The following is a 24,538-nucleotide window of genomic DNA, read 5'->3' on the forward strand; positions in this document are numbered from 1 at the left end:
GCCAAGCTCTGGTGGATGTCAGAGCGAAACAGTTAACAAGATAAAAGATGCGTTTAATAACCAAGCTGGGCAATGGCTCCCGGGACACTCTTGCTCAGAGCTGTTTGTGTGTGAGTGTGAGATGTGTGAAACCAGGGCTGTTTTCCCTATTCCTCCCAGAGCCCCAGGCTCTGTGAGCTGGTGGCCTCAGGTCACTGGGCTGAGAGCTTGCGTCGGACATCCATCCTGATGATGGCTGGCTCAAACACATATCTGAGAGCACCATAGTGGAGTTAAGTCAGATGCTGAGCGGCTGTACATGTAAAACAACAGTTATTCTGGAGGATTTCCCTGTTGTAAGGACTCAGGAGCCCTGGTTTGCTGAGCTCCCATGCCTAATGTGGGTCTCCTTGTTAGGATGAGCCACCCCTAGGAATAGCCTAGCCAGAGGAATTAGAAGGTGGGAATATAACCACTGCCTTGGAAAACCCACCTTGCCAAATACGCCTGGTTTCATTCCTAGAGATGACAGGTCTGACTACTCAGCAGAGAGGCAGAGATGTAACCTGCTTGTAGTGCCGAGGGTGTCGGTGGCAGCGTCCTGAGGACTGAGCAGCAGTGCCGGTGCGGTGCCTGGTGAGGCAGCCTGGGGTACCCAAGTGCTGGTTGGTGATGCTGAATCACCAGCAAAGGGCTGCCGGGCTTCTGTGGGCATCCCTGTCAGGCACCGCCAGCTTTGGCGCTTTAATCAATGGTCTTAAATTTAATCCTGAATTACCACTGATGAGGTTTGAGGGTGACAAGTGGATTTGCAGAGTAATTAGTGACAGGACTGCCCCTTCCTCCAAATTCTCAAATCAATTACTTTGCATTTCACTGTATTAATGCATATTTTCATAGAATCATAGAATCATGTAGGTTGGAAAAGACCTTGAAGGTCATCAAGTCCAACCGTTAACCTAGCACTGCCAAGTCCAAGTGTTGCAAATGTACAGTCTGAGTCTCCCCTTTATGTTAGAGGCAGGAGTAAGGCGACCCCTGGCTGGAGGGGCAGAAGCAGCAAAAGCAATGACTTCACCAGCAACACAAGGACTGAAGGAAACAGGATAATGAGAGAGGCAAACCATTTGTTAATAAAGGCGATAGGAGCAGTGTGTAAGGTTAGGAGCCCAGGGGACAATGAGAAAAGGAATAGTAAACAGCAAGGAGAGAAGAGGAAAGCCCAAGAAGATAGCAGCTGTGGACAAAAGAGCTGAGCTGTGCCCTTTGTGGAGTCACCTCACCTGTAGCTCTCTGCATGCAGTCGAAAGCCAGCACAACTGGGGATTCCCAGCAAGGGCACAGAGAGCCACTTCTTCCAATCCTCCACTGTGCTTGCCTTAAATACCTCCTACATTAAAGCAAACTTACCTGCAAGGTAGCCTTTTAATTGGGCAACTCTAAACCATCCCTACTAGATAATTGTGCCCTTCACTAGCTACTACCCCACCAAGCTTAGTGTTAGCCCTAACTTTTCTTAGTAAACATTTCTTATTGCTGTGGACCTTGCACCCATCCTTGGGATTCCCCACTACAAAGGCCCCTGGCAGTGTATCTCCTGTGTAACAGGCACACCTTTGCTATTGATGCATTTGGTGTGTCCTTAGCAATGCAGGAATATAAACAGACTGGCTTGGCATGCCAAGAAGCATATTCTGGACAACACAAAATGTAGATCTGGAAAGACCTTTGGCAGCAGCTATGAGCCTCCTTCTTCTGTGGACACGCAAAACAGATTGTTCCATCCCTCTTTGCAGCAATATCATGATTTTTGTGAATGCTGTTATCGTCATCTCTTACCGGCTTCCAAGTAAGGATGTCATGCTAGCGGCATTGATTTGAATCAGCCAGACATGTAATCGTGCTGAAAGGTGATGACAAGTTTGCATAGAAATACCTGCCTTCCCTGAGACAAGGCTGATCAGTACTAAATGCATTTTTCAGTCTTTAATTCTCTGCCAACAGAATGAAAATTAATTCTTCTGTATTTTTTTCTGATATTATCAGTAATTTAGAGTTTTCTGGGTCAACTGGTTTATTTTCTTAATGATTGGAGTGATTTCTGTCCTTCAGTCCTTTGGAATTACCCTAATTTTCCTAGCTCTATCAAAAATTACCATTAGTGGCTCAATAAGACCCTCAGTTAGGTCCATTAATACCATCAGTGTAGGCCTGATAAGCTGAAAATGTCAATTTTAGCAGGTCATGCTTTACGTGCTGTTTTGTTAGAGATGGACGAATTACAGCCTTCTCCATTGCATCCACAGTGCTGCGCTGGTATTTAGGCATGGAGGGCTATTGAAAACAACAAAAGGCTGCTTACTGGCATCCTTTCGTGCTTTTTCTTGTTTTCTTTTAATGCAAATGCATTGTCCCCATCTCCTGTTTTATTTCACCCTGTTGGCTTGTTTTTTGCCTTTGAGCCATACCTAGCATGAAGGCAATGGGCCAAGCTTGGGCACGTAGCTGGAGGCATGGTGAAGACCAGGCAGCCAGTGCCCCCAGTCCTACCAGGCATTGCAGGAAATCCTGGCCAAGCCAGCCGGACACAAGGGTCTTGGTGCTTGGAAGCATGTGGCCATGAGCGTGTTGGTGTGTCTGACTGAAATCAGGTTTTGTTTCACAATAAAACCACTTCCTGTCCTGCGTCAGCTGCAGCTTCTGCTTCCCTCACGGCTGAAGGGCTCCCCAACCTTTGGAGGGGGTGCAGTATGAGGTCTTTTCATTGGCCCAGCCTCCCTTCCCTTGGGGTTGGATCCAGACCATGCAGGCCCCAGCCTTACCTGTGGGTGGGTGTGGGGTGCCCTGCTCCTGTATATCATGGGACTGTCCAGGCTCTGCAGCCACCCTGTTCCCAACTGCATGCCAGGGGTGGGAGTGAAGCCCCTTGCCACTGTGAAGCTCAGCTGCTGCCTGGGATAGTGCGTGTGGTCATCATGGATAACCTATTTAATCATGGGCTTCTGCCACCTCCGCCAGCCTCTGACTCTGTTGATTTAAAATCTGCAAGCACCTTGGTTTTGCCTGGGTTTTGGCTGGGGCAGCAGCCCTAGCGTCAGCACAGGCGAGCACTCCCGCAGGGCGGTGCCTGGGATACACAGCCTGTGTCTAGCAGATTGCTGAATCTGGCCCAAAGTCAGTGCCCTGCTTGAACGAAAGTCACCCTGACTTTGCTGCTTCTCACTTCTCACTTCTCTTGTCTTGCTACACTGACTTCTGCTAAAAGCACCCGGACTTTGCCTCCCTCAATACTCCCCAGCTCCTAGAAGGTGCAATTCTGGAAAAGCCAGCTGGGGTGAGAACAGAGCGGCTTGGGAAAGAGGCAGGCAGGTGGCTGAGCATGTGGCTGTCAAGACAAACACATAGAGCATCAAAAACACAAGGGTGTGGAGAAATTGGCTGGGCTGGGAAGCCAGGGGAGCTGGGCAGAGCTGTTCAGGTGAGACAGCAGAACTGGGGGTAAAAGAATGAATGTGGATTTTTAAAATGGATGCCCCTCTCAAGTGATGTCCCCAGCTGTCACAAGTCCTCTGTGCTTGGGGGTCCCCAGCCTGGCACAGCCCTTCCAGGGGTGAGCAAACGCACTGCTCCCACTGACCCCTTTTCTACACTGACCCAGTGGCTGTGTCCAGAGATGGGGAACACTGCCGTGGCCACTGCTGTTGTCTCTCCTGGGAGCAGGCAGGCAGAGGAAAGTGGCAAGGAAATGGCACCCAGGAGCCTGCCTTACTCTACCCAACCACTTCTCACCCCATCCCACTGGCTCCAGCTCCAGGTCCCACTCCCTCTCTGCTGCATCTCCATATGGCTGCCCTGGAGTGGGAACATTCCCTTCAGGAGCAGGGAGGAGGGAGGGGAGATGGCTGGGTGCCATGAGGGGAGCAGTGGGCACACAGCTCCCCAAGCACATCACTCCACAGCTCAAAAATCGCCAAGAATAAGATTTTGCGGTATGTAATTACCAGTTTTGAGGAGGCTGTGAAGGGTTTGTATTCTTCTGAGGAAATCAAAAGCTGAAATGTTGTACAGTGCTGAAAAAAATAACCCTCTTAATCTGTGGTTTGCATAATAATATAGCACGAGTTTATGATGCAATTCAGTTGGCTTCCTAAGAGATGGGGTAACCAGGATAAAAAAAAATGTGGTTCTTTGGTGTCCTGCTCTGCTCACCCAAAAGCTGTTTTCTCAGAAACCCTTGAGAGCATTTCATGAGCATTGTTGCATCCCTGGAAAGCCAAAAACAGGTTGCAAAACAGCAGGCCCCACAATTTGTAAAGAAATAAGTGTCTCCTCAAGATGCCTGTGCTGGGTTCGAAGCTGGTGTGATCCAGGCTGGCAGGTAGGTGCACCAGGACTTGGGGCAGACTGAGGCGGGGGGTGTGCTGTGTGAGGCACCAGCAGTTGATGGACTGCCTCTCTTCTGCTGCTTTGAGGTGGCTGGCTTTGCTCATTTGAGTAGGGGAGTGATTGTGGCAGCTCTGGGGTGAGGGGTGGTTGGCACAGCATCCTCTCTCCTACCAGCGCCATGGTGACCTACTGCACAACTCCACATGGCCTCTCCTAAGGACATTAGGGACGTGTAAGTCCTCCTCACTGCATATCTTGGTCTTATGAGTGAGGGACACACGTGCCATGAAGGCAGCAGTGATGTCTTCCCCTAGTTCCAGAGTCCCAGCCAGCACGTGGGTTCCCCTCCTTTCCCCAGCATGGAGGCCTCTCGCCTGGTGGGCACAGAGCACCTGGCAGCTCTGGGGCCTCCTTGTCCCCACATCAGCTGCAAAAGCCAGTGAAAGAAAAGCAAGTTGCCAAGACACAGCTAGGTCCTGGTGGCATCTCCCTGGCTTCCCAGACAGCAGGATCAGGTACCTGTGAGGCAGCCTGTAGCTCCATCTAGTGCCCATGTCAGCCCAGCCTGGGCCAGCCCCGCGTCCATTGCTGGACAGATGGGCCAAATCAGAGCCCCTGGCAGCCAGCGAGGGCACCCTGGCCAGAGGCAGGCACTCCAGGGAGCCCGATCCCTGCTCCTGGGCACGCAGGTACAGGAGGGCAGCACTGCAATGGCATCCGGCGGGGTGGGGGAACCAAACCACAAAAAACCACCCCAAAAACATAAAACCCCCATCAAACCAAAACCCAACAATTGAGAATACTCCAATTAGTTGCTCAAGGAATTCATCAAGTGCTGCCTGACGGCACGGGACAGGCCTCCCATCCCTTGGAGAGGACATGCGCCTTGGCACAGGGGGATGCCTTTGGCATTTCACCCACCCCAGTGCTCACCCAGGCCCACTGCTCATTGATGAGGAAGACTCTTCATGGGGATGGCTGTCCTGAAACTGGTCCCTGAGGACTGCTGGGAATGGCCTGCCTCAATGCCTGGGTCTCCACAGCCTGGTCAGTAAAGCCCAGCTAGGGTTTTGCAGGAGGTGAGGAAGACATCCCAGCTGCAGTGCAGGGGTGGTGGGGTGTCCAAAAGACCCTGGCCCTGCAGAAAGACCAGTCTCCCTCCTGACATCCAGACAGCAAGAGGGAATAGTATGATCTCTATGGCCAGCACAGGTTCACAGGTACAGGTGAATGGCCTTGAGTCTGTCCGTGACCCTAAGGACAGGTGAGAGCAGCCCCTCTGTGGGGGCTGCCCAGGCAGGGGCCATGCAGAGGAAAAGTCCACATCAAAGTTCCCAGTGCGTGGCCATTGCCTAAGCCCCGGTGCTCTGGGTGCCTGGGCAGCCTGGTGCTTGGGGCGGCTCACTGCTGCTGGCCGCCCTCTGCGTGAGCAGGGCTGGGGAGGTCGTGGGGCTGGGGATGCTCTGCCGGGGCCGCAGCGGTGCCCCGCAGCCCGGGCTCCCGGCAGGGACGTGTCCCCGCCAGCCTGGCAGTCTGCACCCCTTCGTCCTCCCCCCGCGGCGGGACAGCCTGAGCAAAGCGCTGAGTCACCCCAGCTGTCCCCTCCCGCTGTCCTCCCCGGCAGGGCCCGGCCGGGCAGCTGACACGGCAGGAGGCCAGGGGCAAGTGGAGCCCGGGGGCTACCGGGGACGGCGGCGGTGGTGCCCCGCTGCGCCCGCAGCACTGGCTGCACCGCCGGGGCCAACGGGTCAGGTCAGTGTCAGTGCCCCCGCCCCCGGTGCTGCTCCCGGGCAGACACGCAGCCCCGCGGAGGGGCCCCACGCACCCCGGCAGCCTTGCCTAAGGGGTGCCCGACCAGGGCAGGGGGACCGGAGCCCTCGGCCAAGTCCCACCCGTGCTGCGGGGACCGAACCAGGGAAGGAGGCAGCGACGAAACCCCACTACGCGCTCAAGTACGCCTCCTTGTGACCTCACCCGCTCGAGAGCGCGTGACGTTACGAGGCGGCGGCGCGGCGGTTGGCTGCAGCCTGTGCTCGTCGGCCGGCGGAGCCCGCCTGCAGGCCCGGCGGCGGCCCGGGCGGGGGGAGGAGGCGCGACGGCGGCCGCGGGCGGCCCGGGGCGGGCGGGGAGGGCTCGGCTGCAGCACTCAGGTGGGCGGCGGGGCGGGGCGGGGGGCGTGCGGGGGGAGCGGGGCGCAAGGCGGCACCGGGGAGCGCGGGCACCGGAGGGGGGAGCGGGGCCGGTGCGGTCCACTCCCGTGCTGCCGCTACCGCCCCTCCCGGTTGCCCAGATCCGCTGGTCGCAGCCCAGGGCTGCCCGCCGGTGGTGGCGGCGGCGGGGGGGGGGGGAGGGGGGGCGGGGGGGGACGGGCACACGGGGACGGGGACGGAAACTTCCAGCGGCAGCGCCGGGCCCAGCGGCCCCGGCAGCGCCGTGTTTACAGCCGAGCCGGGGGGGGGGCGGGCCCTGCCGGCACCGCCCCGCCGCCGTCCCAGTGCCGTACTGGTGCCGGTGCTAGCGCCGCCCTCCCTGTCAGCTGATGCGCTGGCGGGGGGCGAGTACCGGGGGACGGGTAGGGGTGGTCGGCACCCCGCGGGCGGGGGCGGGGGCGCGGGCGCCGGAGCCGGGGAGCGGCATCCCGCTCCCGTCCCCGATGCGGAGCGTGTCGGCTGATTGAAGTGCCCTGCGGTGCCCGGGGACGGGAGGGTCCCCGCTGAGCCCTTAATCCGCTCCAGCCGCTAAGCACCTTAGCGGGCTGCTCCCGCTGCTCCCCCCCTTCCCTGCCCCAGGACAGAGCCCGCCGAGGGGGGGCGAGAGGGGAGCTGGGGGGCAGCTGGGCAGACCAGTAGGGCCGACAGCGAGAGTCCCTGTCTCCTTGCTTGGGCAAGTTGGGGTGATGCGGGTGGGAGGGCCGTGCGGCAGCAGCAGGGGATCTCCGGCTGGGGCTGTTCATGCATCCAGGTGGCTGAGGCACAGGCAGGGTGCTGAGGAGCCGTGTGCGGGGTTGCTGCTGAGCTGCTCTTGGGGGGACCTGTGGGGTGGCTGGGGTACCTGGGGAGGGCAGGGCAGCCTGGCCTTGCTCTCTCACACCCAGCGCTGCCAGGCTGTGCCTGCAGACCCCCTGATGTTGCCTTTCCCCCCTGCAGTGACCCCGTGGGACAGCCGCACATCATGGTGGACTACTACGAAGCACTGGGGGTGAGCCGCAATGCCACTGCTGAGGACATCAAGAAGGCGTAAGTGTGTGGCAGGAGTGCCCCTGCTGCAGCCCGAATCACCATTCCCTGGCGTCAGCGAGGCGAGGCGAGGGCTCCCTGCGGGGCCAGTGGGGACAGGGCCCAGCTCCAGAAGTGACAATCCAGCCTTTGTTTCCTTTGTGCAGAGGCCAGAGCGGGGCCGGGCTTCACTGCCACACAAATGCATCTCTTGGTGGGGTTTGGTCCCTTTGTCCCCACTGTCAGCCTGGGGCTGGGGATGGAGGCGGGAGGTGGGTCCCGCTGGTGTTTGGAGGCGTCCCCTCTCTCTGCCAGAGGGTGCAGAGATGGCAGAGGGGTGGGGCACAGGCACTCTGCTGGTGTCAGGGTCAGGAGCAGGGTGAGAGCAGCGTGTCTTCTGGCTCAGGGACCAGGCCCCATTGGCAGGTCCTGTGCTGTGCATCGGGCACTGTGGGGAAGCCCTGGGGGCAGACGGAGCCTCCTGCAGCTTCTGCCTGGCACCCTGCCGAAGTCTTGCTGCTCTTGATGGGGAGAGGCATCACTGGTGCAGACTGGTGGCTTGCCTGGGGGGATGGAGGTTCCTAAAAGCAGGTGAGAGAAGCTGGGCAGCCTGGGTTAACCCCAGCTAGCTGCAAGTGGGAAGAAAGAGCTGCTTGTGCTTACCTGGCCCCAGGAGCCCCACAGCAACCACTGGTCCATGCATGCCCACGGCAGAGGCCAGGAAGGCTCCAGAGCAAACCTGTGAGCGTTGTCCGGAGCTGCTGCCGAGGGCAGCTGGGCTGGGCGCAGGCTGGGGTCATGTTGCAAATATTTGCTCAGGAGGTGAACAGGTCCAGGAAGCTCCTGTTTGATGCCTGAGGCTGTAGGGTGCTGGGTGAAGTAGGCTTGGGGTGCCCCTGCCCGCAGGGCCGGAGGTGTGCACTCAGAGGGGGTTGCTGGCCCAGGAGCCCCTGCTGCATGCCCATTGCTGCCCATCTGTGCAGGTACAGGAAGGCTGCGCTGAAATGGCACCCAGATAAAAACCCAGACAACAAGGAGTATGCCGAGCAGAAGTTCAAGGAGATCGCTGAGGCATACGAAGTGCTGTCAGACAGTAAGAGGCCATGGTGCTGTCTTGTGTGTGTCCCCCAGCCCTTGGGACTGCTCACCCTGGCGTGTCCTGCTGGTGGGCTCACCCAGGTGGCATCCCTGGACATTCCTGGGCGGTAGTAGGTCCTTCCAGCTTTACTGCCCAGCTTGTGGGGTTTGGTTACCGCTCCACGTGTACTCTGAAATGACCCTTGGGAGAGATGCTGGGATGCTGGCCTCGGGATGAGGTCTCCCCAGCAGGGCTGAGGTTTGTGCATCCTTGCCCAATGCCCCAGCTTGGATTTGGGAGCGGTGCTGGTGCAGTGGGGGCTTGTGCTACCTCCCTGCTCTTGCTGTTCTGTGCCTCCCTTGGCCAGGGGAAGTGTCAGTGCTCCTGCCTGTGCTACTGCTTGCAGCCCCATGCCTGGCAGCCGGCTTCCCTGCAGCCCCCTCTCTTCTTCTTCCAGAGCAGAAGCGTGATGTCTACGACCGTTATGGCAAGGATGGACTCATGGGGGCAGGTGAGTGGGTGAGCGTGGCCATGGGGCATTAGTGCAGCTCTGGATACAGTCCCATCTGAAGACCTGGTGTGGGTCTGTGTCCCCTGGGGCTCCCTGCCTTTCAGGGTGGTCCCACCCAGAGCTCCATTTAACTCAGCCTTTTCCCTCCAGCAGGACCGGGGGGCTCCAGAACCGATGCCGGAGCCCCTGAATTCACCTTCACCTTCCGCAGCGCTCACGATGTCTTCCGGGAGTTCTTTGGCGGGCGAGACCCCTTCGCTGACTTCTTTGGTGTGTGGGGTGGGGGACTGGCTCTGGGGCACCTCTCTGGGCTCAGGATGGGGTGCGCAGCCGGCCCCGCGGTGGGTCCCCATGGCAGTGCCCTGCTACCAGCTTGCCAAGCCACAGAGGCGATGCTCACGGGGGGGTGTCCCTGCCTTCCAGATGAGATGCTGCCCTTCTCTGAGCTGCGAGGACCTGGTTCACGGCACCACGGGGGTGGCCACTTCTTTTCTTCCTTCCCTGGATCCTCAGGTAGGAGATGCTGCCAGGGCCTACCCGGCAGGGGATTGCCAGGACACTGCACCCCCCTACACACAGTCTGTCCCCTGCCTTACTTGTGCCCCCTACCCTGTCACCGACCTTGTTCCTCCCTTCTCCAGATTTCTTCGCCTCGTCCTTCAGCTCCGGTGCTGATGCAGGGCTGGGCTTCCGTTCTGTCTCCACCTCTACCACCTTCGTTAATGGCAGGCGCATCACCACCAAGCGGTGAGGGCAGTGCTGGCCCACCTTACCCCTTGCGGACCCCCCTCATCAGCTGGCCTCGGACCTTGCAGCTTGCCACTGTGTTGGTCTGGCTGCCTGTCCCTTGACCGTCCATCCATCCATTCGTCTGTTTGTCTGTAGGATTATCGAGAATGGGCGGGAGCGGGTGGAAGTGGAGGAGGACGGGGAGCTGAAGTCAATCCACATCGATGGTGAGAAGTGGCACCACAGACTGACTTGCTGGGTTCTGGCAGTGCCACCTCCCAGCTCCCTTTCACTTTGGGGACTCCTCTCCTCCTTTGGAGAATCTTCTCCTTTGGGGTGGCTGGTGGGCACTGCATCCATGCTTGGTTTTGGGCTGAGCCCTGGTTGCCCTGGTCTGGGGCTCTGCCATGGCGGATTGATGGGGTTGGCAGGAGTTGCTGGGGCCCTGTGCCAGCTCTGGGGAGCTGGAGCGAACATGACCCCCATCTCCTGTCCCTTTCCCCACAGGTGTCCCCGACGACATGGCGCTGGGGCTAGAGCTGAGCCGACGTGAGCAGCAAGCCTTCCCTAGCCCGCGGCACCCCTCACCCCCACCGCCTGCCCCACACCGGCCCCCAAGCTCCTCGCCCGTCTGCCTCTACACGGACAGTGAGGATGAGGATGAGGACTTGCAGCTGGCCATGGCCTACAGCCTCTCCGAGATGGAGGCCGCAGGGCACCACCGAGCAGGTGGGCATGGCCCTGGCTCCCTGCCGGCTCCAAGGGGCAGCCCCGGCACCCTGTCCTCCGCCCGCAGAGCCCGTGGTCCCCGGGGGGGGCCGGAGCAGGAACCGTCAGGGGCCGACAACCCTGCTGCAGCAGGGCATGAACCTGCCCCCAAAGCAAAGCAGTGGCACTGCCCCCTGCTCTGAGCATGGGGCTGGGGTTGTGCCCCCCACCGTGGGGCAGGGAGAGGAAAGGGGGTTGGGGGCTTGCTGCCTGGGGCTCAGCTCCTGCCTCGCCCAGCAAGGGATGGGGTCCCTCCTGCCCTGCCTCCTTGCTGCTGCTCTGGTGGGTGGGCAGCTGTGGCACCCTGGGGTGGGGGCACTGCCAGAGTTGGGGGTTGTGGCTGGAAGAGGGGCCCTTGGTGGGTTCCTGGAAGAGGGGCAGCTCCCTGCCCTGGCTCCTGGAAGCGCGGGGTGCCCGGGGGCAGGCATGCCCTGGCTCTGCCTGGTCCTCTTTCCCTGCCTGCCCTGCAGACAGGCATGGGGTCCAGCCGGTGCCTCCCTGGCTGCTGCCTGCCCCTGCCTGAGCTGGGGAGTACTGGATCAGGCCCTCCTTGCAAGGAGAGGTGCGCACGTTGGCTCTGCTTGGTGCCTTGTCTCTCTTTCCCCTCTGGATGCTGTCACTCCTGCCTGTACCCTCTTCTCCTCTGTCCACCCCATTGCAGACCTTGCCTGGTCACCCCCTTCCCTACGCCTTGCTCAGCTTGCAAGGTACTGTCACCCCCTCCTCCTCAACTTGGTCTCCAGACACTGTCCCTCCCTGCTTTCCGCAGCTGCAGTGACCCTCAGTGATGCTCACAGGCGTTCCCACCCTCGCCGTTGCCCATAGTCCTTGGCTCTCCTCCTGGGACCTTTCTCCCTCCCTATTCCTTTCCAGCCCTGGTCCAAGAAGGGTTTCATGGGTGCTGTTGTGTCCCCCCTTCCGCTTGTCTCCCCAGGTGTGTTCTGAGGCTGCTGCGCCCGGGGACCGCGCACACCCGCTCGCCCACGGAGGCTCTCCCAGCCAGGACTCAGCTTTGTCCCTGCACGGCCACCCCCTGCCACCCCCTTCCCCCAGCACCCTCTGGCTCCATGGGATGCGGTGGGGTGGGGGGGGAGGGCACAGCGGGGCTTATGGCTGAGCGATACCTGGGTCTGGGGGGAGATGCCCCAGGCACCATGAGGATGGTGGGGAGGGTGGTGGTGGTGTGCTGGAAGGGAGGGGGCTGCAGGTGGGTTGCTGTAGATTAGGCTGCTGGGGGGTGCTGGTGGCAGTCAGTGAGGGGCAGCATGGCTGGGCTCAGCCAGCAGGGCTGGGCTCTGCCCCCCTCCTTGCTGCAGCCCCCCCTCCCTGATCCCCTTTTGCTGACAGCCGTCAATAAACCTGTTTGCAGTAGCTGCTGCCTGTGGGGTGTCTCTGGGCTGGGGGATGCAGGCGTGGGGGGGAGGGCCCAGTCCCAGCTGCACTTGTCTGGCAGTTGTGGGGTGCAGGCTGTGGTCCTGCAGGGGGGAATGCAGTCCCTGTGCCCCTCCCATACACACAGAGTCAGAGGTCAGGCCCGGCTGCAGCTGCACGAACGTGACACGAGAACTTTATTCACATCAAGATACAAAATTATATTTCTCTAGAAATTTCTCTTCTGCTTGAGTGACAAGGCGGGGAGCACACAGAGGGGACCTGGGGCTGGGCTAGGCCCCCTTGCATCCAGTACTCCGCCCCCCCAGCATGGGCACAGGGAAGGAGCTGAGCGGCTTGGGGGGGGCCCTACAGCCAACTCCCAGCAGCATCACCTGGTGCCCTCTGCAGGGGCTAGGAGACACGAGCCCAGTTCCCTCTGCGGTGGCAGTGGGGGCAATGGGGTTTTGTGCACCGCACACTGAGGGTCTGAGCCCTGTGTCCCTAGGGAGAGGGGCAGGGGGACCTGGGGGGGGCAGAAACAGAGCCAGCAGCACAGACAGCATTTTACAGGGAGAGCAGCCCCATGGGCAGGGCGAGGAAAGCACGTGAAGCCAGGGTGCATGGGGGAAGACAAGAGGGCAGGGCTCTGCCATCACTGCGGCAGCGCCTTCAGGATGGCATTCACTTCCTCAGCCACAGCTGTCAGCGCGAACTCAAACTGGTCCTGGGGAAACAGAGGAATGGAGCATGAGGGTCCCTACCAGCCTGGCCCCAGGGCCTGGGCGTGCTCAAGGAGGGAGGGGGTCCCCAGTTTGGGGCATACCTTAGTCTGCACCATGCCAGGCCGCTGGTCTCGGATGTGCTCCAATGTAGCAGCTATGTCTATCTCCTTCACCCCTGGGGCAGAGGGGGAGAAGGGTGCTAGGAGTGGGAGGGTGTCCACAGGCCGAGCATATGGCCCCGCAGCACCTGGACAGGGCAGAAGCAGTGCTGCCCTGCACTTACCTTTGGCCATTCGGTTCAGAACCATGTCAACGAGTATGTACGTTCCGGTCCTGCCTGCACCGTCACTGCAAGACACAGACACTTGGACCAGGGGGATGGGCTCCTGGAACTGGTCCTGGCCAGCAGTTCCCCGTCTTGCAGCCCCCTCACGCCCCCCAACCCATACCCTGCCTCCATCCCCGGCGGTACCTGCAGTGCACAATAATAGGGCAGGAGCGACCCCGGTAGCACTTGTTCACCTTCCTGCAAGGACAAGAGGGAGCAGGTCAGTGCCCTGCCGTGCTGGGGACAAGGCTGTGCTAGGTGCCCCTCGCTGTGCTGAGCTGGGTTGGGGGTGCAGCAGGCACCCCATGATGTGGCCCTGGGGTTTGGCATGTGGATCCTCCTGCCTCCCCAGCGGTGCTGGGCATAGGGTACGGACCATGGGTGGAAAGGGGCTGGGGCAAAGAGAGGAGCCAGGCTCCTCAGGTGCCCAGCCCAGGGAGGGGAGCGGTGGCAGGAACCCCAGGGGAGCAGCTCTGGTCCGGTGGGGCGTGAAGCTGGGGGCCAGGCGCCGGCGGGGCTCCCGACATGCTCCATGCAGCAGGCACGGCTGCCAACGATCACTTTTGTGACTATGCAACTGGAGCCAGATTACTAGCTGCAAATCACAAAAATGACGCCGGCAGCTGCGAGAGAGAGACAGAGACAGACAGAGAGACAGAGAGAGCGTGAGCGGGGTGAAGAGGAGGGTGACGTGCTTGGGGACCCTCAGCTGCCCTAAGCAGGGTCCCTGGCCCCACATGGCCTGGGGACAGTGACCGGCCAGCCCCTGGCAGGAGCCAACCACCACCCAGGGACCACAACACCCCAGCAGGCACTGCCTGCAAACCTCATGGGAGGAGTCCCAGCCCCAGAGCCCTCTCCCCAGGCTAGCTGGGGACCCACCACTGGCTGTAGGGAATGGGGAGCAATGGGTCACAGCTGGTCAAGGCTGGCTGTGGGGGTTTCTTCTTGCACCCGTGGCTGAGGAGGGTGCCAGGCAGTGCTATCCCCCATGCCAGCTCCAGGGAAGAGCACTTTCCCACCCTCCTCATGAAGGCTGGAGAGCCCTAGCAACATCAGCTGGAGGTTTCTTGCCCACCAGGCTCTGCCAGGCCTTATCCCAAGCTGGCCACAACCTTGTTCTGCTCTTCCCCATGCATAGCAGCCCCCTGTCACCCCAGCTTGCCCATGCCACAGCCCTGACCCTCATCACACCAGCAGCGATGTCCTCGCCCCCCAGTCCCTGCAGTCGGGACCACCACTGACTCCCCAGAGGCTGGCATGGCACTGGGTGGGCACTCACCTGCGGAAGTCGAGGAGGGGCCGGGTGGTGGCAGGGATGCCCTCGGCCGGCCAGCTGAGGAAGTGGAACTGCGTCAGGGTGCGGGTCTCCTGCGACTGCACGTTCTTTAGGTAGAAGCTGCGCACCAGGAAATCCTCACACCAGATGTGCTCCGACACCAGGTTCACCTGCTCAAGAGAGGCAGCCGGTGGGTGTCAGCACCGAGCAGAGGGGCTGTGTTCAGTGGGACGTGGGCTGGAGGATGCTCCTTGCCCTGGGCTACCAGTCACACTTGCCTCATAGATGTGGTAGAGAGAAGAGCCTTCATCCGGCCAGTAGCGGTCACACTGCTTGATGCTGTCCTCGGCCAGCGGGCTCAGCATGACGATGACGGTGCAGCCGTGCTCCCACACCATCTACAGGCAAGGCACGGGGGGTGTGTGTGCGTGTCATCGCTGGGTGACAGCCCAGGCAGGAGTGTGGCCAAGCCACTGTGGCCCGTCTAGTGGGCAGCATCCAGGGGGACCCCGATGGGCTGGCACAGCCGGGTGATGCTCACCTGCCAGAAGTCAGCGATAGTGTGGGACAACGGCCCCTGCGTGGCGATGTATGCTGGCATCCGTGGATCATGCTCGATCTGGAGAGGGAAATGGGGTGTCAGACTGTGTGCTCTTCAGCCAGGGGTTGGTGACACCAGGAGGAGCATGGAGGATACTCCAGGGGTGACAGGAGGGCTGGGGAGGGAGCTTTGGGTGCCGCAGCCAGGAGGGAAACTGATTTTAACCATGTCTGAGCAATTGGGCAGGCACATTACTCATATCAGTAACCCCCAGGGACGTGAGCTCAGTCCAGCTCTGTCCCAGAGTGGAAGCCTCGCCTGGGCCAAGCACATCACAGAGCGGGGTAGCAGGGCAGGAGCCCCCAGTGATCACTCACAATTGGACTGGCATTGATGAAGTCGCTGCGGGACGGGTTGCTCTCAGCTTTCAGCTTGATCCGCACATGGTCATCTGGGGAAACAGAGATCAGGGGATGTGGTGAGTGCCTAGGGGAGCTGGGGGCACCACACCGCAGCCTGCTGCAGCCCCAAGCATCCCCATGCCCCACACTGCCCTCCTGCCAAGGCTGTGGGAGCTGGTCCCTGGGGCAGGGCAGCCGGGATGCTCACAGGGCACATAGTCGGGGTTGCGGTTCTTCTTCAGGTTGGCTTCACTTTGGGCAATAGAGCAGACACTGGGCTCAGCTTGGTAGGCACAGAGAGCCTGCCACTCCTTGGCCAGCCGGTCCCGGTTGCGGAGGTGGTCCTCCATATAGGCCTGGGGCAGAGGGGCAGGGGTCAGCCTGGCAGCCAGCGGGTACAGGGGGGGACAGGGAGGGAGGCTGCCACCCCCCAAGGCCAGCTCACCAGGATCATGTGTCCGGTGGAGATGTCCATGTTGGACTGAACAGGCTCCTCACACCAGGAGGGCGTGCTGCTGTGGGAACTGGGGCTGGGCTGCGGGGCATCGCTGAACTGGGACGAGACGCTGCTGACCCGTGAGGTCTCCGCCGGTGCCTCGGCACGACCAAAGAGTGACTTGGCAGCCATGTGCTGGCGGCACAGCTCCTGGGGGACCCCAGCAAGAGCCCTGTCCCTCAGCCACAGCACTGCCATAGGGCAGCCCCGTGCACCCTGAGCAATGCTGACACAGTGGTGCCACATCCCGCAGGGTCCCGCATCCCACGGGGTCCTACCTGGTACTCAAAGGTGGTGTCGGCAGCACCCTCAGGCCCCAGGGCAGCCAGGCGCTCCTTCTCCCGCTGCTTGGCATGGCGCCGGAGGCAGAAGGCTGCAGCGGCCGCGATGGCGATGCCTGCCACGCAAGCCAGCGCGATGAAGGTCAGCAGCACCGAGTGGAAGCCGTCCCCGAAGTGGGATGGGCGCGAGTAGGCAGCAGCCTCGTTTCGCTGGGGGCAGAGCCAAGCAAGTGTCAGTGGGGGGGCATCTGCATAGGGCTGGGGGGCGGGGCAGAGACCCCATTCTGCCCCACATTTGGGGCTGTTAGGTGCTAAAACAGAGCAAGGGCACTCAGTGCTGTGTTGATTCTTCCAGCACCCTCAGCTGGGGCGGAGCTCGTGTCACTGGGGTGCTGGGTGTCACTGGGGTGATGCACGCTGCACCCACCTGCATGTCGCATGGTGCGTTGCTCACACTTGTGTCCCTTGGGCCACAGGAGGGGGCAGAGCCTGGCCAAGCCCAGGCAGCAGCAACTTGCTGCTCCCTGGGGCAGCCCCAGCGCGGGCTGCCCCCTCCAGGGCAGGCAGCAGCCCTATGGTGCTTGGGTTCAGTGAGATCCTGGCCAAGTAGAGGTCAATGAGGGCCGGATTCAGCCCAAGGAGTTAATGGCAAAGGATGGGCCACTGCAGCACTGCGTCCAGGGCAGCATTTGCTGCTCTCATGGGACTTGCCCAAGCGGGGCTGGGTCTCCCCTGCAGCCACTGCTCCACAGTAGGACATGGCAGGAGGGATGTGACAGCACTACCAGAGGGCTGGTGCCATCCCTGCTGCAGTGGCTGGGGGACAGGTCCTCCCCATCGTTCCCCTCAGCTGGGACACAGAGCAGCCCCAGCCACTGCAGCAGGTAGTGCCTCCAAGGCTCCTTCTCCATGGATGGAGGGGGGACACAGCTCAATCGGTGCCAGTCCCATGCTAGGATGGTGCTGAGCCCTTGCTGGATGAGACATCCCCCTGCCACAGGGCCTTGTACCAGAGCCGATAGTGATCAGGATGCTGCAACCCCTGTCTCCCGAGGGCCAGGTCCTGGGGCAGCACAGGGATGCTGGGGCATCACCACCACCAAACACCCTGGGCCCAATGAGGTACCAGAGCCCAGCATTACCTCACTGCTGTGGCCTCTCATTGGCTACAAGCCCAATGAGGTTACCGGGGGAACACTGCATCATCATCACCTATGTTGCCTGGGGATGCCCCCACCCCAGGGGTCTCCACTGCTGCCTGTCCCCCAGCCTTGCCAGCCCCAGCATCTGGGGGCCAGTCTGACTGCTGCCAGGGCCCAGCCAGCCCTGCAGCTGGGGCACCCACCCGGGCCAGCACCCCCCAGCTCCCCGGGGCACCCAAGCAGGAGCAGTCCTGCAGCTCCTGGAGGTGTCAGAAGGTCTGGAGATGTCAGCAGGACTGGGGAGACAGAAGGGACCTCCCTCCCAAGGCCTGCCCGGGCCCTGCTGTCCCCCTGCCTCTCTGCATCCCTCCTTCCAAATCTTGCACCAGTCCCGCTGAGTTCAGAGCCTGAGAGGGGGATGAAGGAAAAGCACAAGCTGGTCTGGACCAGGGAGGTCCATGCAGAAAAGGGCTTGCAAAGCTGCTTCAGCCTCCTCTGAGCTCCAACTCCATGATCTCTGCCATCTCTCTCAGCTCCTGCCACTTTGCCACATCAAAAGGCATTGCCATAGCAACGCTCCACAGGTTGCTGATGGAGACAGGCTGCCTCAGTGGCCAGGCCACCACTTCTCCATGGCCTCCTCCTCCTCCAAGGTCCCCTGGCTTCCTTCCTCCCTGCCCATAGCTGTGGCCACAGGGCAGGAGGGTGGGAAACAGGGACCCTGGTTTGGGGATGTGCTGCACCACTTCCTCTCCCCAGGCTGAGGACACAGGAGCCAGGCTCAGTGCCCCATCTCCAGCCCCCGCTCCTCCCCCCACCCCCCTGGGGGGACTGTTCCTGGGGATCCCCAGAGGAGCACAGGGAGGGGGAGCTCCTCTCCAAGCAGATGGCTCCTGCTCGATCCCTGCCTTCAGCTGCTTTGCTGTTCCCTGGGGACACAATGGCATTTTTCCTGCCTAGCTATGGTCTCTGGGGTGCTCTGGGCACAGCCTGGTGCTGGGGTACCCAAGCCACAGTCAGGTAGGTACGTAGGCGGGAGGGAGGCAAGGGTGAGGACAAGTCCTGCAGGGTGCAGTCTGCAGACCCCCCAGTCTTGGATAGAGGGGGGAAAGCCTCTGGGACACCCTCCCAAATTGCCTTCAAACCCTGTGGAGCTTTTGTTTTAGAAAGAGCCAAGTGTGCTGGGAGCGCAGGCAGCTGGGCAGCATCTTGGTGCTGGGTGGCAGGAGGTCGCTGGAGCAGTCCTGCTCCAACCCATCCCAGATAACCTGAGTCTGTCTCCAACACAGCAGTCCAAACACTGCCCAGAGGCCCCTGTTTCCCAGCTACCCCACAGACCCACAGGGACGGCTTACTGACGAAGACCCCTGCACCCCAGGGCTGGGGCACAGTGCATTTCCCGGTTTGTACCTGGTGGCAGCACCCCCACTGCCCTGTTCCCGGCTGCCCCAGCCCCGAGGGACAGGCATGCCTTACTCCTACCTCTCCCACTCCTGTTTGCACGATCTTCAGGCCTAGTTGTGCCTCCAGCTCTGCCTTCACTTGCTCTATGGATAGAGAAGGGATGATTAGAGGGGTGCTTCCTGTCCATCTAAGGTGCCCTGGGAAGGGGGACCCCACAGCTGGGGGAAGGAATAAAGTGGGATAGGATCAGGGGGACCCCTGCCCAACTCACCAGCCTTGCTGGCTGCGTCCGCCAGTGAGAGGTTCTGGGGGTTCTGCCGGATGCGGAATGTAAGCGCAGGGCCCACAACGCTGCCGGGGACAGGGGGACACAGTGTGAGACTAGGGAGAACAGACTCCCTCCCCATCCCTGCCACAGCCTTGCTCCTCCTGGCCCCCTGCTCAGGGCAGCTGTGCATGGCCAGAGCTGTGACAGCAGCACCCCACAGCCCAGCTCCCCTCACCTGATGTTGATGAAGCTGGCCGTGGAGAGGTGGAGGCGCTTGGCGAGGAGCTCCAGCAGCCGCACACCAGCGGCCAGCCCCAGGGGCCTGCGGGGACAGTGGCAGGTTGAGGAGCAGGCAGTGGGAGACCCCACGCTCCCTGTGGCTGGGGAAGGGGGACGGACAGGTGTGGGGAGTCCCATGTGCAGACTGAGGGCTGTCAGGGCGGGCAGGGACAGGAGGTAAGGCAGAGCATGTGGACATGTGGTGATGGAGGTGGGCTGACCCCCCCTTGGATATGCATGTGCATGGAGGCAGTTGTGCAAACACTTGGCTGAGCATGTCCCAGTCTCCCATCCTGCAGCAGTGAGCTCCAGCCTTGGTGTGGGCTGAGAGGAAGGCTTTGGGTAGAAGGGGATGGGGGAGCTGACCCCACTGGAGACCCAAACAGGCTCAGCCAAGCAAATGGAGCTGTGACAGCTGGCTGGGGCAGGGATACAGCCCTTCCGCTCACACACCCGCCCTTGCCCAACCCCCAGGCTCTTACTTCTGATCTGTGATGATGTAGCCATACTCATCCGGTGGGCGCATGCCCTGCTGTGCCCCACTGTACTTCGCCTCTGTGTAGCTCTTTTTCTCCACTGCGATTGGCTTTCTGGGGCTGAGTGTGTCCCCACCTTGTCCCCGCTGTGGCTCTACCCGGGGGGCTGGCGAGGACACCATCCTGTCCCTCGGCCTGTTACCTGGGGAGCTGCTGGCTGGGAGATTGGTGGGCAGCACTGTGGAGGAAGGGGGCACTGGCTCCTCTCCATGTTGCATGTCCCCCTCCATCACCTGGAGGGAGGGAAAGGCAGGATCTTGGACCCCCAAGGAGAGCCCTGGGGGGCTGCCTCCCCTTCCTCCCCCCACTCACATATCCTACCTTCGGCATGGCACCTCCTCCACCACCACCCTGCTGCAAACCCACCCGTTTCGCTGTAGGCACTTCGGGGCCAGCAGCACCTGGGAAGGAGAGAGACAGAGGTCCTGTGGCACCCACCCTGACAGGCAACAAGCCCTACCCCGAAACAGGATGTGCTGGCACCCACTGCTGCCAGTCTCTGCCTGCCCCGTCCCTGTGCCCCACTCACCAGAGCTCTGGAGCAGCTGGAGGAGGGTAGAGAGGCTGCTCAGCTGCTGGGGGCTCAGCTCTGGCAGCCCCAGGCCGTAGCTGGCCAGGAGGGAGGCCAGTCTCTTCAGCACAGCATCTGCAAGAGGATGCAGCATCAGGTTGGATGCCCTGCATCTGCACGGGACCACAGGCCAGGGATGCAGCAGCTGGAGCAGGCGGGATCAGGGGGAATATGCTGGCCACAGGCATGAAGCCAAAGAGGAGGGAGAGTCTGAGCCACGAGGAATGAGGCTGTGGGGACAGGATGGGGACGAGGCCTTGTGCCTGGCTGGAGGACACGGTACCCGTCTGTGCAGGGGGTGGCTGGGCGGCCAGGGGCATTGGCTGTTCCCTCTCCTCCATGTCCCTGTAGTCACCGGGGAGCCGCAAGCTGTGCTGGAGCCTGGTGCCAGCAGGGTCTGGGTGGCCGGCTTTCTCTCTGGGCAGGGAGAGCATGCCCAAGTCCTGGAAGAGATGCCCCCCATCCGTTCCTGGCTGCCCACCATAGGAGGGCACAGGGCCAGCCCCAAAAAGGGCCTGGGCAGGGACCCGGCCTAGCAGCGAGGTGGTCTCAGGGCTCTGCCTGGCTGAGCCGCCGGGGAGCTGGTGAGCACTGTCCTGGTAGCCAAACTGCAATCGAAACACAGAGCCACCACAGTCAAACCCCGCAGGGGCCCTGCCACCCCATGGCAGGGCACCCCAAGCCTGGGGCGCCTCAGCACCAGCAGGAGGAGGATGCTCAGAGGTAGAGCAGCTCCCTGCCCATCTCTACCTTTCTGCCTGGGAGAGGGGGACTTGCCCCCATCACTTACCTTGTGGTAGGAGTAGGGGTTGAGCAGAGCCTCCTCGTAGCCCAGCTGGGGTGGGGGGGGCAGCAGGAGGTGCTCCAGGTACCGCTGCACCAGGGGGGAGGGCAGCAGTGGTGGGGGCTGCCCCAGATGCTGAGCTGCTGGCAGGCCAGGGTCCACGGGGAGTGGGGCTCGCCGGGGGGAGCTGCGGAGGGGCAGGAACCTTGGAGGCAAACAGTGGTGGGGTGACTCACCTGGGTACAGGGGAAGTCCCCCCCCCAAACTCGCTTTGGGGGACAAAGCCCTCGCTGCCCTGCCAGACTCTTGCTTGCAGGCCAGCAGCTGGCGCTGCCCTACCTGTCCCTGGCCACCAGCTCCAGCGAGGGCGGCGGGCGGAGGCGAGGGATGCGCTCCATCTCCTGCGAGATCACATACTGGGTGATGCCGTCCTGCCATGAGAGCCCTGCCATGGAAGGGGACCATGAGACACGAAGGAGGTCTGGGGACCGTGGAGAGAGCGCATGGGAGGCCACCTTTGTGTCCTGCCCATGCCCTGTGGCCTGAGTTTGGCCCCACTTCTCCTAGAATCAGCCGGGCCCCTCCTCAACCCACCCTGGCCCTGGGGCCAGCAGGTCCCCAGACTACCCTAGTGCCACTAGGCAATGCTGCCTGACACCCCCTCCCCATGAGGCTGCAGCAACCCCTCCCCCATGCTCCCCCCTTCACCTTGTGCCATGAGGTGCCGCAGGACATCCTGCAGGCGCTGGAGCACGGGAGAGGTGACCTGGAAGTAGGGTCTGTCCTGCATGGAGCCCACCTGGCACTGCCCAAACAGCCCATCTGCAAGAGAGGGGCCAGATGGATGAACAGGCTGCAGTGAGGGTCTTTGGGCACAGCCCCATCTTTATCTTGCCTTGCCTCCCCCCACACCCCAAGTTCCCCTGCAAGGCAGCCCTGTACCCTCCACACCCTCCCTAAGAAGGAAGCGGGGATCCCCATGTCCCCTCTAACCACTCACCCTGCACGCACACCTCCTGGGGGGAGCACAGCCTCCGGTCAAACAGGCAGCCTAGGACAGACAGACAGACAGGCAGACCAGTCAGCACAGCCTTCAAGGGGGACTCCAATGGGCTTTGCACATCAGCAGCTGCTCGGGGACTCCCCCACTCTCCAGGAAAGTGCCATGGGGGTGCAGTGTGGTGATGGTGCTGGGGGGCACGGCTCAGCAGCCCAGGGCAGAGCTCGGTGCCAGCCTTCCCCCCCCCCAAGCCAAGGTGGGAGCTGTGTACAGAGCCTGTCCCTGGTTCCGGGAAGCGGGCAGAAGCCTGGAGGTTTTTGGGGTGCCAGCAGTTAGTAAGGGAAGGCTGAGGGGGCAGGGATTGCCAGTCCCCGTCTGTCACCCTCCCACACATGGCACTACGGGGCAGGGGCACAGCCCCTGCACCCTGTGACACCAGGGACCGGCTCTCCCTGCGAGGGGGACCCTAAAGCACGCATGCAGCGGGGTGGGGGTGTGTGTCTCTCCACCCGCTTCGGGGGGCAGCACTTGGGTAGGGGGCAGCTTCCCCCTTCCTCCCCCCCTCCGTCTCGGTCCAAGACCGTCAGCAGAGAGACGGCAGCAGGCGATGACTCAGCCCCGGATGGCGAGGAAGGAACGAGAAAACAACCGGGGGGAGGGGAGGGAGGGGCCCGCCGAGCCCGCCGCGGGGGAATGGGGCAAGTAGGGATGGGGGTGTCCCCAAAACCCCGGGTACCCACGAGCCCGCTCCGCCCGGGGCGGGGGCCGACCACAGGATCCCGCTGCCGAGGGGCGACCCCCAGGGCCGGAGGGAGGGGGGCGGGGGGGCCGGGCCGGGGCGGCAGCGGGGAGCGGGCGGGCGCTGTCCGCGGTACTGAAGCGTCGCAGCCACCTCCCGCCGGGACGCCCCGCTCCACCGGGAGGGGCGGCGGCGCCGGCCCGGGAGGTTCTCCCGGGCAGGACGAGGCTCGGCCGCAGTTCCTCCGACACCGTCCCTGCCTGCTCCCGGACCCGTCCCGGTGCTGCCGGGCCCGCCGGAGGACGGGGGGCGCAACATCCCCAGGCGCCCTGTAGTGAGTCAGCGGCCATCGGGGCCACGCCGTGCCGGGGCGGGGAGGGGGGACTATAGCCCTGCTACAGCAGCACCCGGGTCCCCGAGAACCCCGGGTAGGGCACACGGGCCGGGCTGGAGGAGAGCAGGTGCACCACCCCGCCCTCGCATCCCGGGCCGTGCTTACCGGCGGAGAGCGGCTAAAGGGCGCCAGAGCCCCGGAGGGAGCCGCCGCTCAGGGCCGCTGCCCCGGGCTCCCCATCGCTGCGGCGGCAGCCCCGGGCACCGGCTGTGCCCCAGGGCAGGGTCTCCGAGCGAGCACCGCCCTGCTGCCGCGTCCCGTCCCACCGGCCCCGGGGGTGGCAGCAACTCTCCGGCGGGCGGGGGTGACCCGGGGCCCAGCAGCCCCAGGAGAGAGGCGACCCCCCGGTACCGATGACGCACCCGCTATGCCGGTACCTGGTTACCCCCTCCCACTCTCCGCCGGCGGCCAGGCCTGCCGCTGCGCGCCGTGACAGCGCCCACGGTGGCAGCGACGGCACCGGCCGCGGAGCCCCCTACCCTGCCGCTCCCCCCCTCTGTCCTCCCGCAGCCCGGGGCGCCGCCAAACGCCCCAGTCCCCGGTCTCACCATGCGCGGCGGTGGCGGAGGCGCCGCCGTCCCGTAGCAGCCCACGGCCGGCCAGGAGGAGAAAGCAGAGGAGCGCCCGGAGGAGCCGCCGCCCCATGCTCCGCTCAGGGCCGCACCATGGCGCACCCGCCGGCCGCGCCCCCGCGGCCGCCGCCAACCCGCGCCCTGCCGCGCCGTCCGCCCCGCCCACCCCCAGCGCGCTGCGCCACGCCTCCCGCGCCGTAGCCAATCACACACCCGGCCCTCTTCCCTCCCGCCCGCCCCCCACCGGGCTCCGCCTCCTCCGTTATGGAGCGAAGCCAATTACGTCGCGCCCCGGGGGAGACGGCCGACCACGGCGCCAATCGCAGCTTCCCTACGGGCGAGCCACGCCCCCGGGGGCGTGCCACGGCGCCGGCAGCGCCCCCGCCCACCCCTTCCCAGCCCTGCGGCCCCACTGGCTCCCACGCGGGCCACACCCCTGAGGAATGCCCAATGAGCGACGAGCGTCGGGCCACTCCCTCACACCCCCACGCGGTGGCACTGCCCTGGCCACAGCAGCAGAGAACCGCTGCAGGTTTGGGGCTGGCAGGGGGACCCAACAGCACCCCCATGGCCCGGCAGCCTAGGCCTAGCCCCTCCAGCCCCCCCGGGGGGGCTGGAGGCAGCCCCAGTGCCATGGAAGGGAGAGGACATCCTCCCCAGCTTCCCCTGGGCGGGGGCAGAGTTGCCCTGGAATCCCCACCCACCGCCCCACCCAACACAGCACGGAGGGGAGCCACTGTGGGCAGGCAAAGGAGTCCTCC

The 24,538-nt window shown here is 62.7% G+C and overlaps 2 protein-coding genes across 13 annotated transcripts; one reads left to right on the top strand and one right to left on the bottom strand.

The window, feature by feature from the left end:
• The first annotated feature begins 5,976 nt into the window (after positions 1–5,976).
• On the top strand, positions 5,977–12,037 carry DNAJB2 (DnaJ heat shock protein family (Hsp40) member B2). Of its 8 annotated transcripts, none has more exons than XM_075093249.1 (10): positions 5,980–6,117; positions 7,512–7,601; positions 8,564–8,673; positions 9,116–9,169; positions 9,320–9,439; positions 9,593–9,682; positions 9,811–9,916; positions 10,055–10,125; positions 10,406–10,627; positions 11,601–12,037. In XM_075093249.1, the coding sequence occupies exons 2-10, from the start codon at positions 7,537–7,539 to the stop codon at positions 11,609–11,611; spliced, it is 849 nt and encodes a 282-aa protein (XP_074949350.1). In that variant the 5' UTR covers positions 5,980–6,117; positions 7,512–7,536; the 3' UTR covers positions 11,612–12,037. The 8 variants fall into 8 exon arrangements, with proteins under 8 accessions (XP_074949352.1, XP_074949350.1, XP_074949347.1 ...); XM_075093248.1 differs by lacking the exon at positions 5,980–6,117 and adding an exon at positions 6,361–6,515; XM_075093250.1 differs by lacking the exon at positions 5,980–6,117 and adding an exon at positions 6,912–6,937 and having other exon boundaries at positions 9,323–9,439.
• Positions 12,038–12,205: 168 nt separating this feature from the next.
• PTPRN (protein tyrosine phosphatase receptor type N) lies at positions 12,206–23,928 on the bottom strand. 5 transcript variants are annotated; one of them, XM_075093242.1, is made up of 23 exons: positions 23,754–23,928; positions 22,073–22,123; positions 21,781–21,894; positions 21,412–21,517; positions 21,079–21,277; positions 20,572–20,896; positions 20,247–20,363; positions 20,039–20,118; positions 19,664–19,950; positions 19,138–19,224; positions 18,906–18,985; positions 18,713–18,777; positions 16,086–16,298; positions 15,757–15,957; positions 15,520–15,667; positions 15,288–15,361; positions 14,911–14,988; positions 14,648–14,767; positions 14,373–14,539; positions 13,235–13,288; positions 13,046–13,110; positions 12,864–12,937; positions 12,206–12,764 (listed from the first exon to the last, which is right to left on the bottom strand). In XM_075093242.1, the coding sequence occupies exons 1-23, from the start codon at positions 23,848–23,850 to the stop codon at positions 12,693–12,695; spliced, it is 2,874 nt and encodes a 957-aa protein (XP_074949343.1). In that variant the 5' UTR covers positions 23,851–23,928; the 3' UTR covers positions 12,206–12,692. The 5 variants fall into 5 exon arrangements, with proteins under 5 accessions (XP_074949343.1, XP_074949341.1, XP_074949340.1 ...); XM_075093240.1 differs by having other exon boundaries at positions 12,864–12,961; positions 23,754–23,927; XM_075093239.1 differs by having other exon boundaries at positions 18,641–18,777; positions 23,754–23,927.
• Positions 23,929–24,538: the final 610 nt, after the last annotated feature.

This window comes from Phalacrocorax aristotelis, chromosome 5 (assembly GCF_949628215.1).
Source record: "Phalacrocorax aristotelis chromosome 5, bGulAri2.1, whole genome shotgun sequence".
Lineage (NCBI taxonomy): Eukaryota > Metazoa > Chordata > Aves > Suliformes > Phalacrocoracidae > Phalacrocorax > Phalacrocorax aristotelis.

Excerpts from the sequence above, each read along its gene's own strand:
- DNAJB2 (XM_075093251.1), top strand. The coding sequence starts at position 7,537 with ATGGTGGACTACTACGAAGCACTGGGGGTGAGCCGCAATGCCACTGCT. Across the intron at positions 8,674-9,115 it reads ATACGAAGTGCTGTCAGACA|AGCAGAAGCGTGATGTCTAC; the intron begins GTAAGAGGCCAT and ends TTCTTCTTCCAG. Across the intron at positions 9,683-9,810 it reads TTCCTTCCCTGGATCCTCAG|ATTTCTTCGCCTCGTCCTTC; the intron begins GTAGGAGATGCT and ends TCCCTTCTCCAG.
- PTPRN (XM_075093238.1), bottom strand. The coding sequence starts at position 23,850 with ATGGGGCGGCGGCTCCTCCGGGCGCTCCTCTGCTTTCTCCTCCTGGCC. Across the intron at positions 16,299-18,640 it reads AGTGGGGGTGCTGCCACCAG|CGAAACGAGGCTGCTGCCTA; the intron begins GTACAAACCGGG and ends CTCTGCCCCCAG. Across the intron at positions 12,765-12,863 it reads CTGGCATGGTGCAGACTAAG|GACCAGTTTGAGTTCGCGCT; the intron begins GTATGCCCCAAA and ends CTGTTTCCCCAG.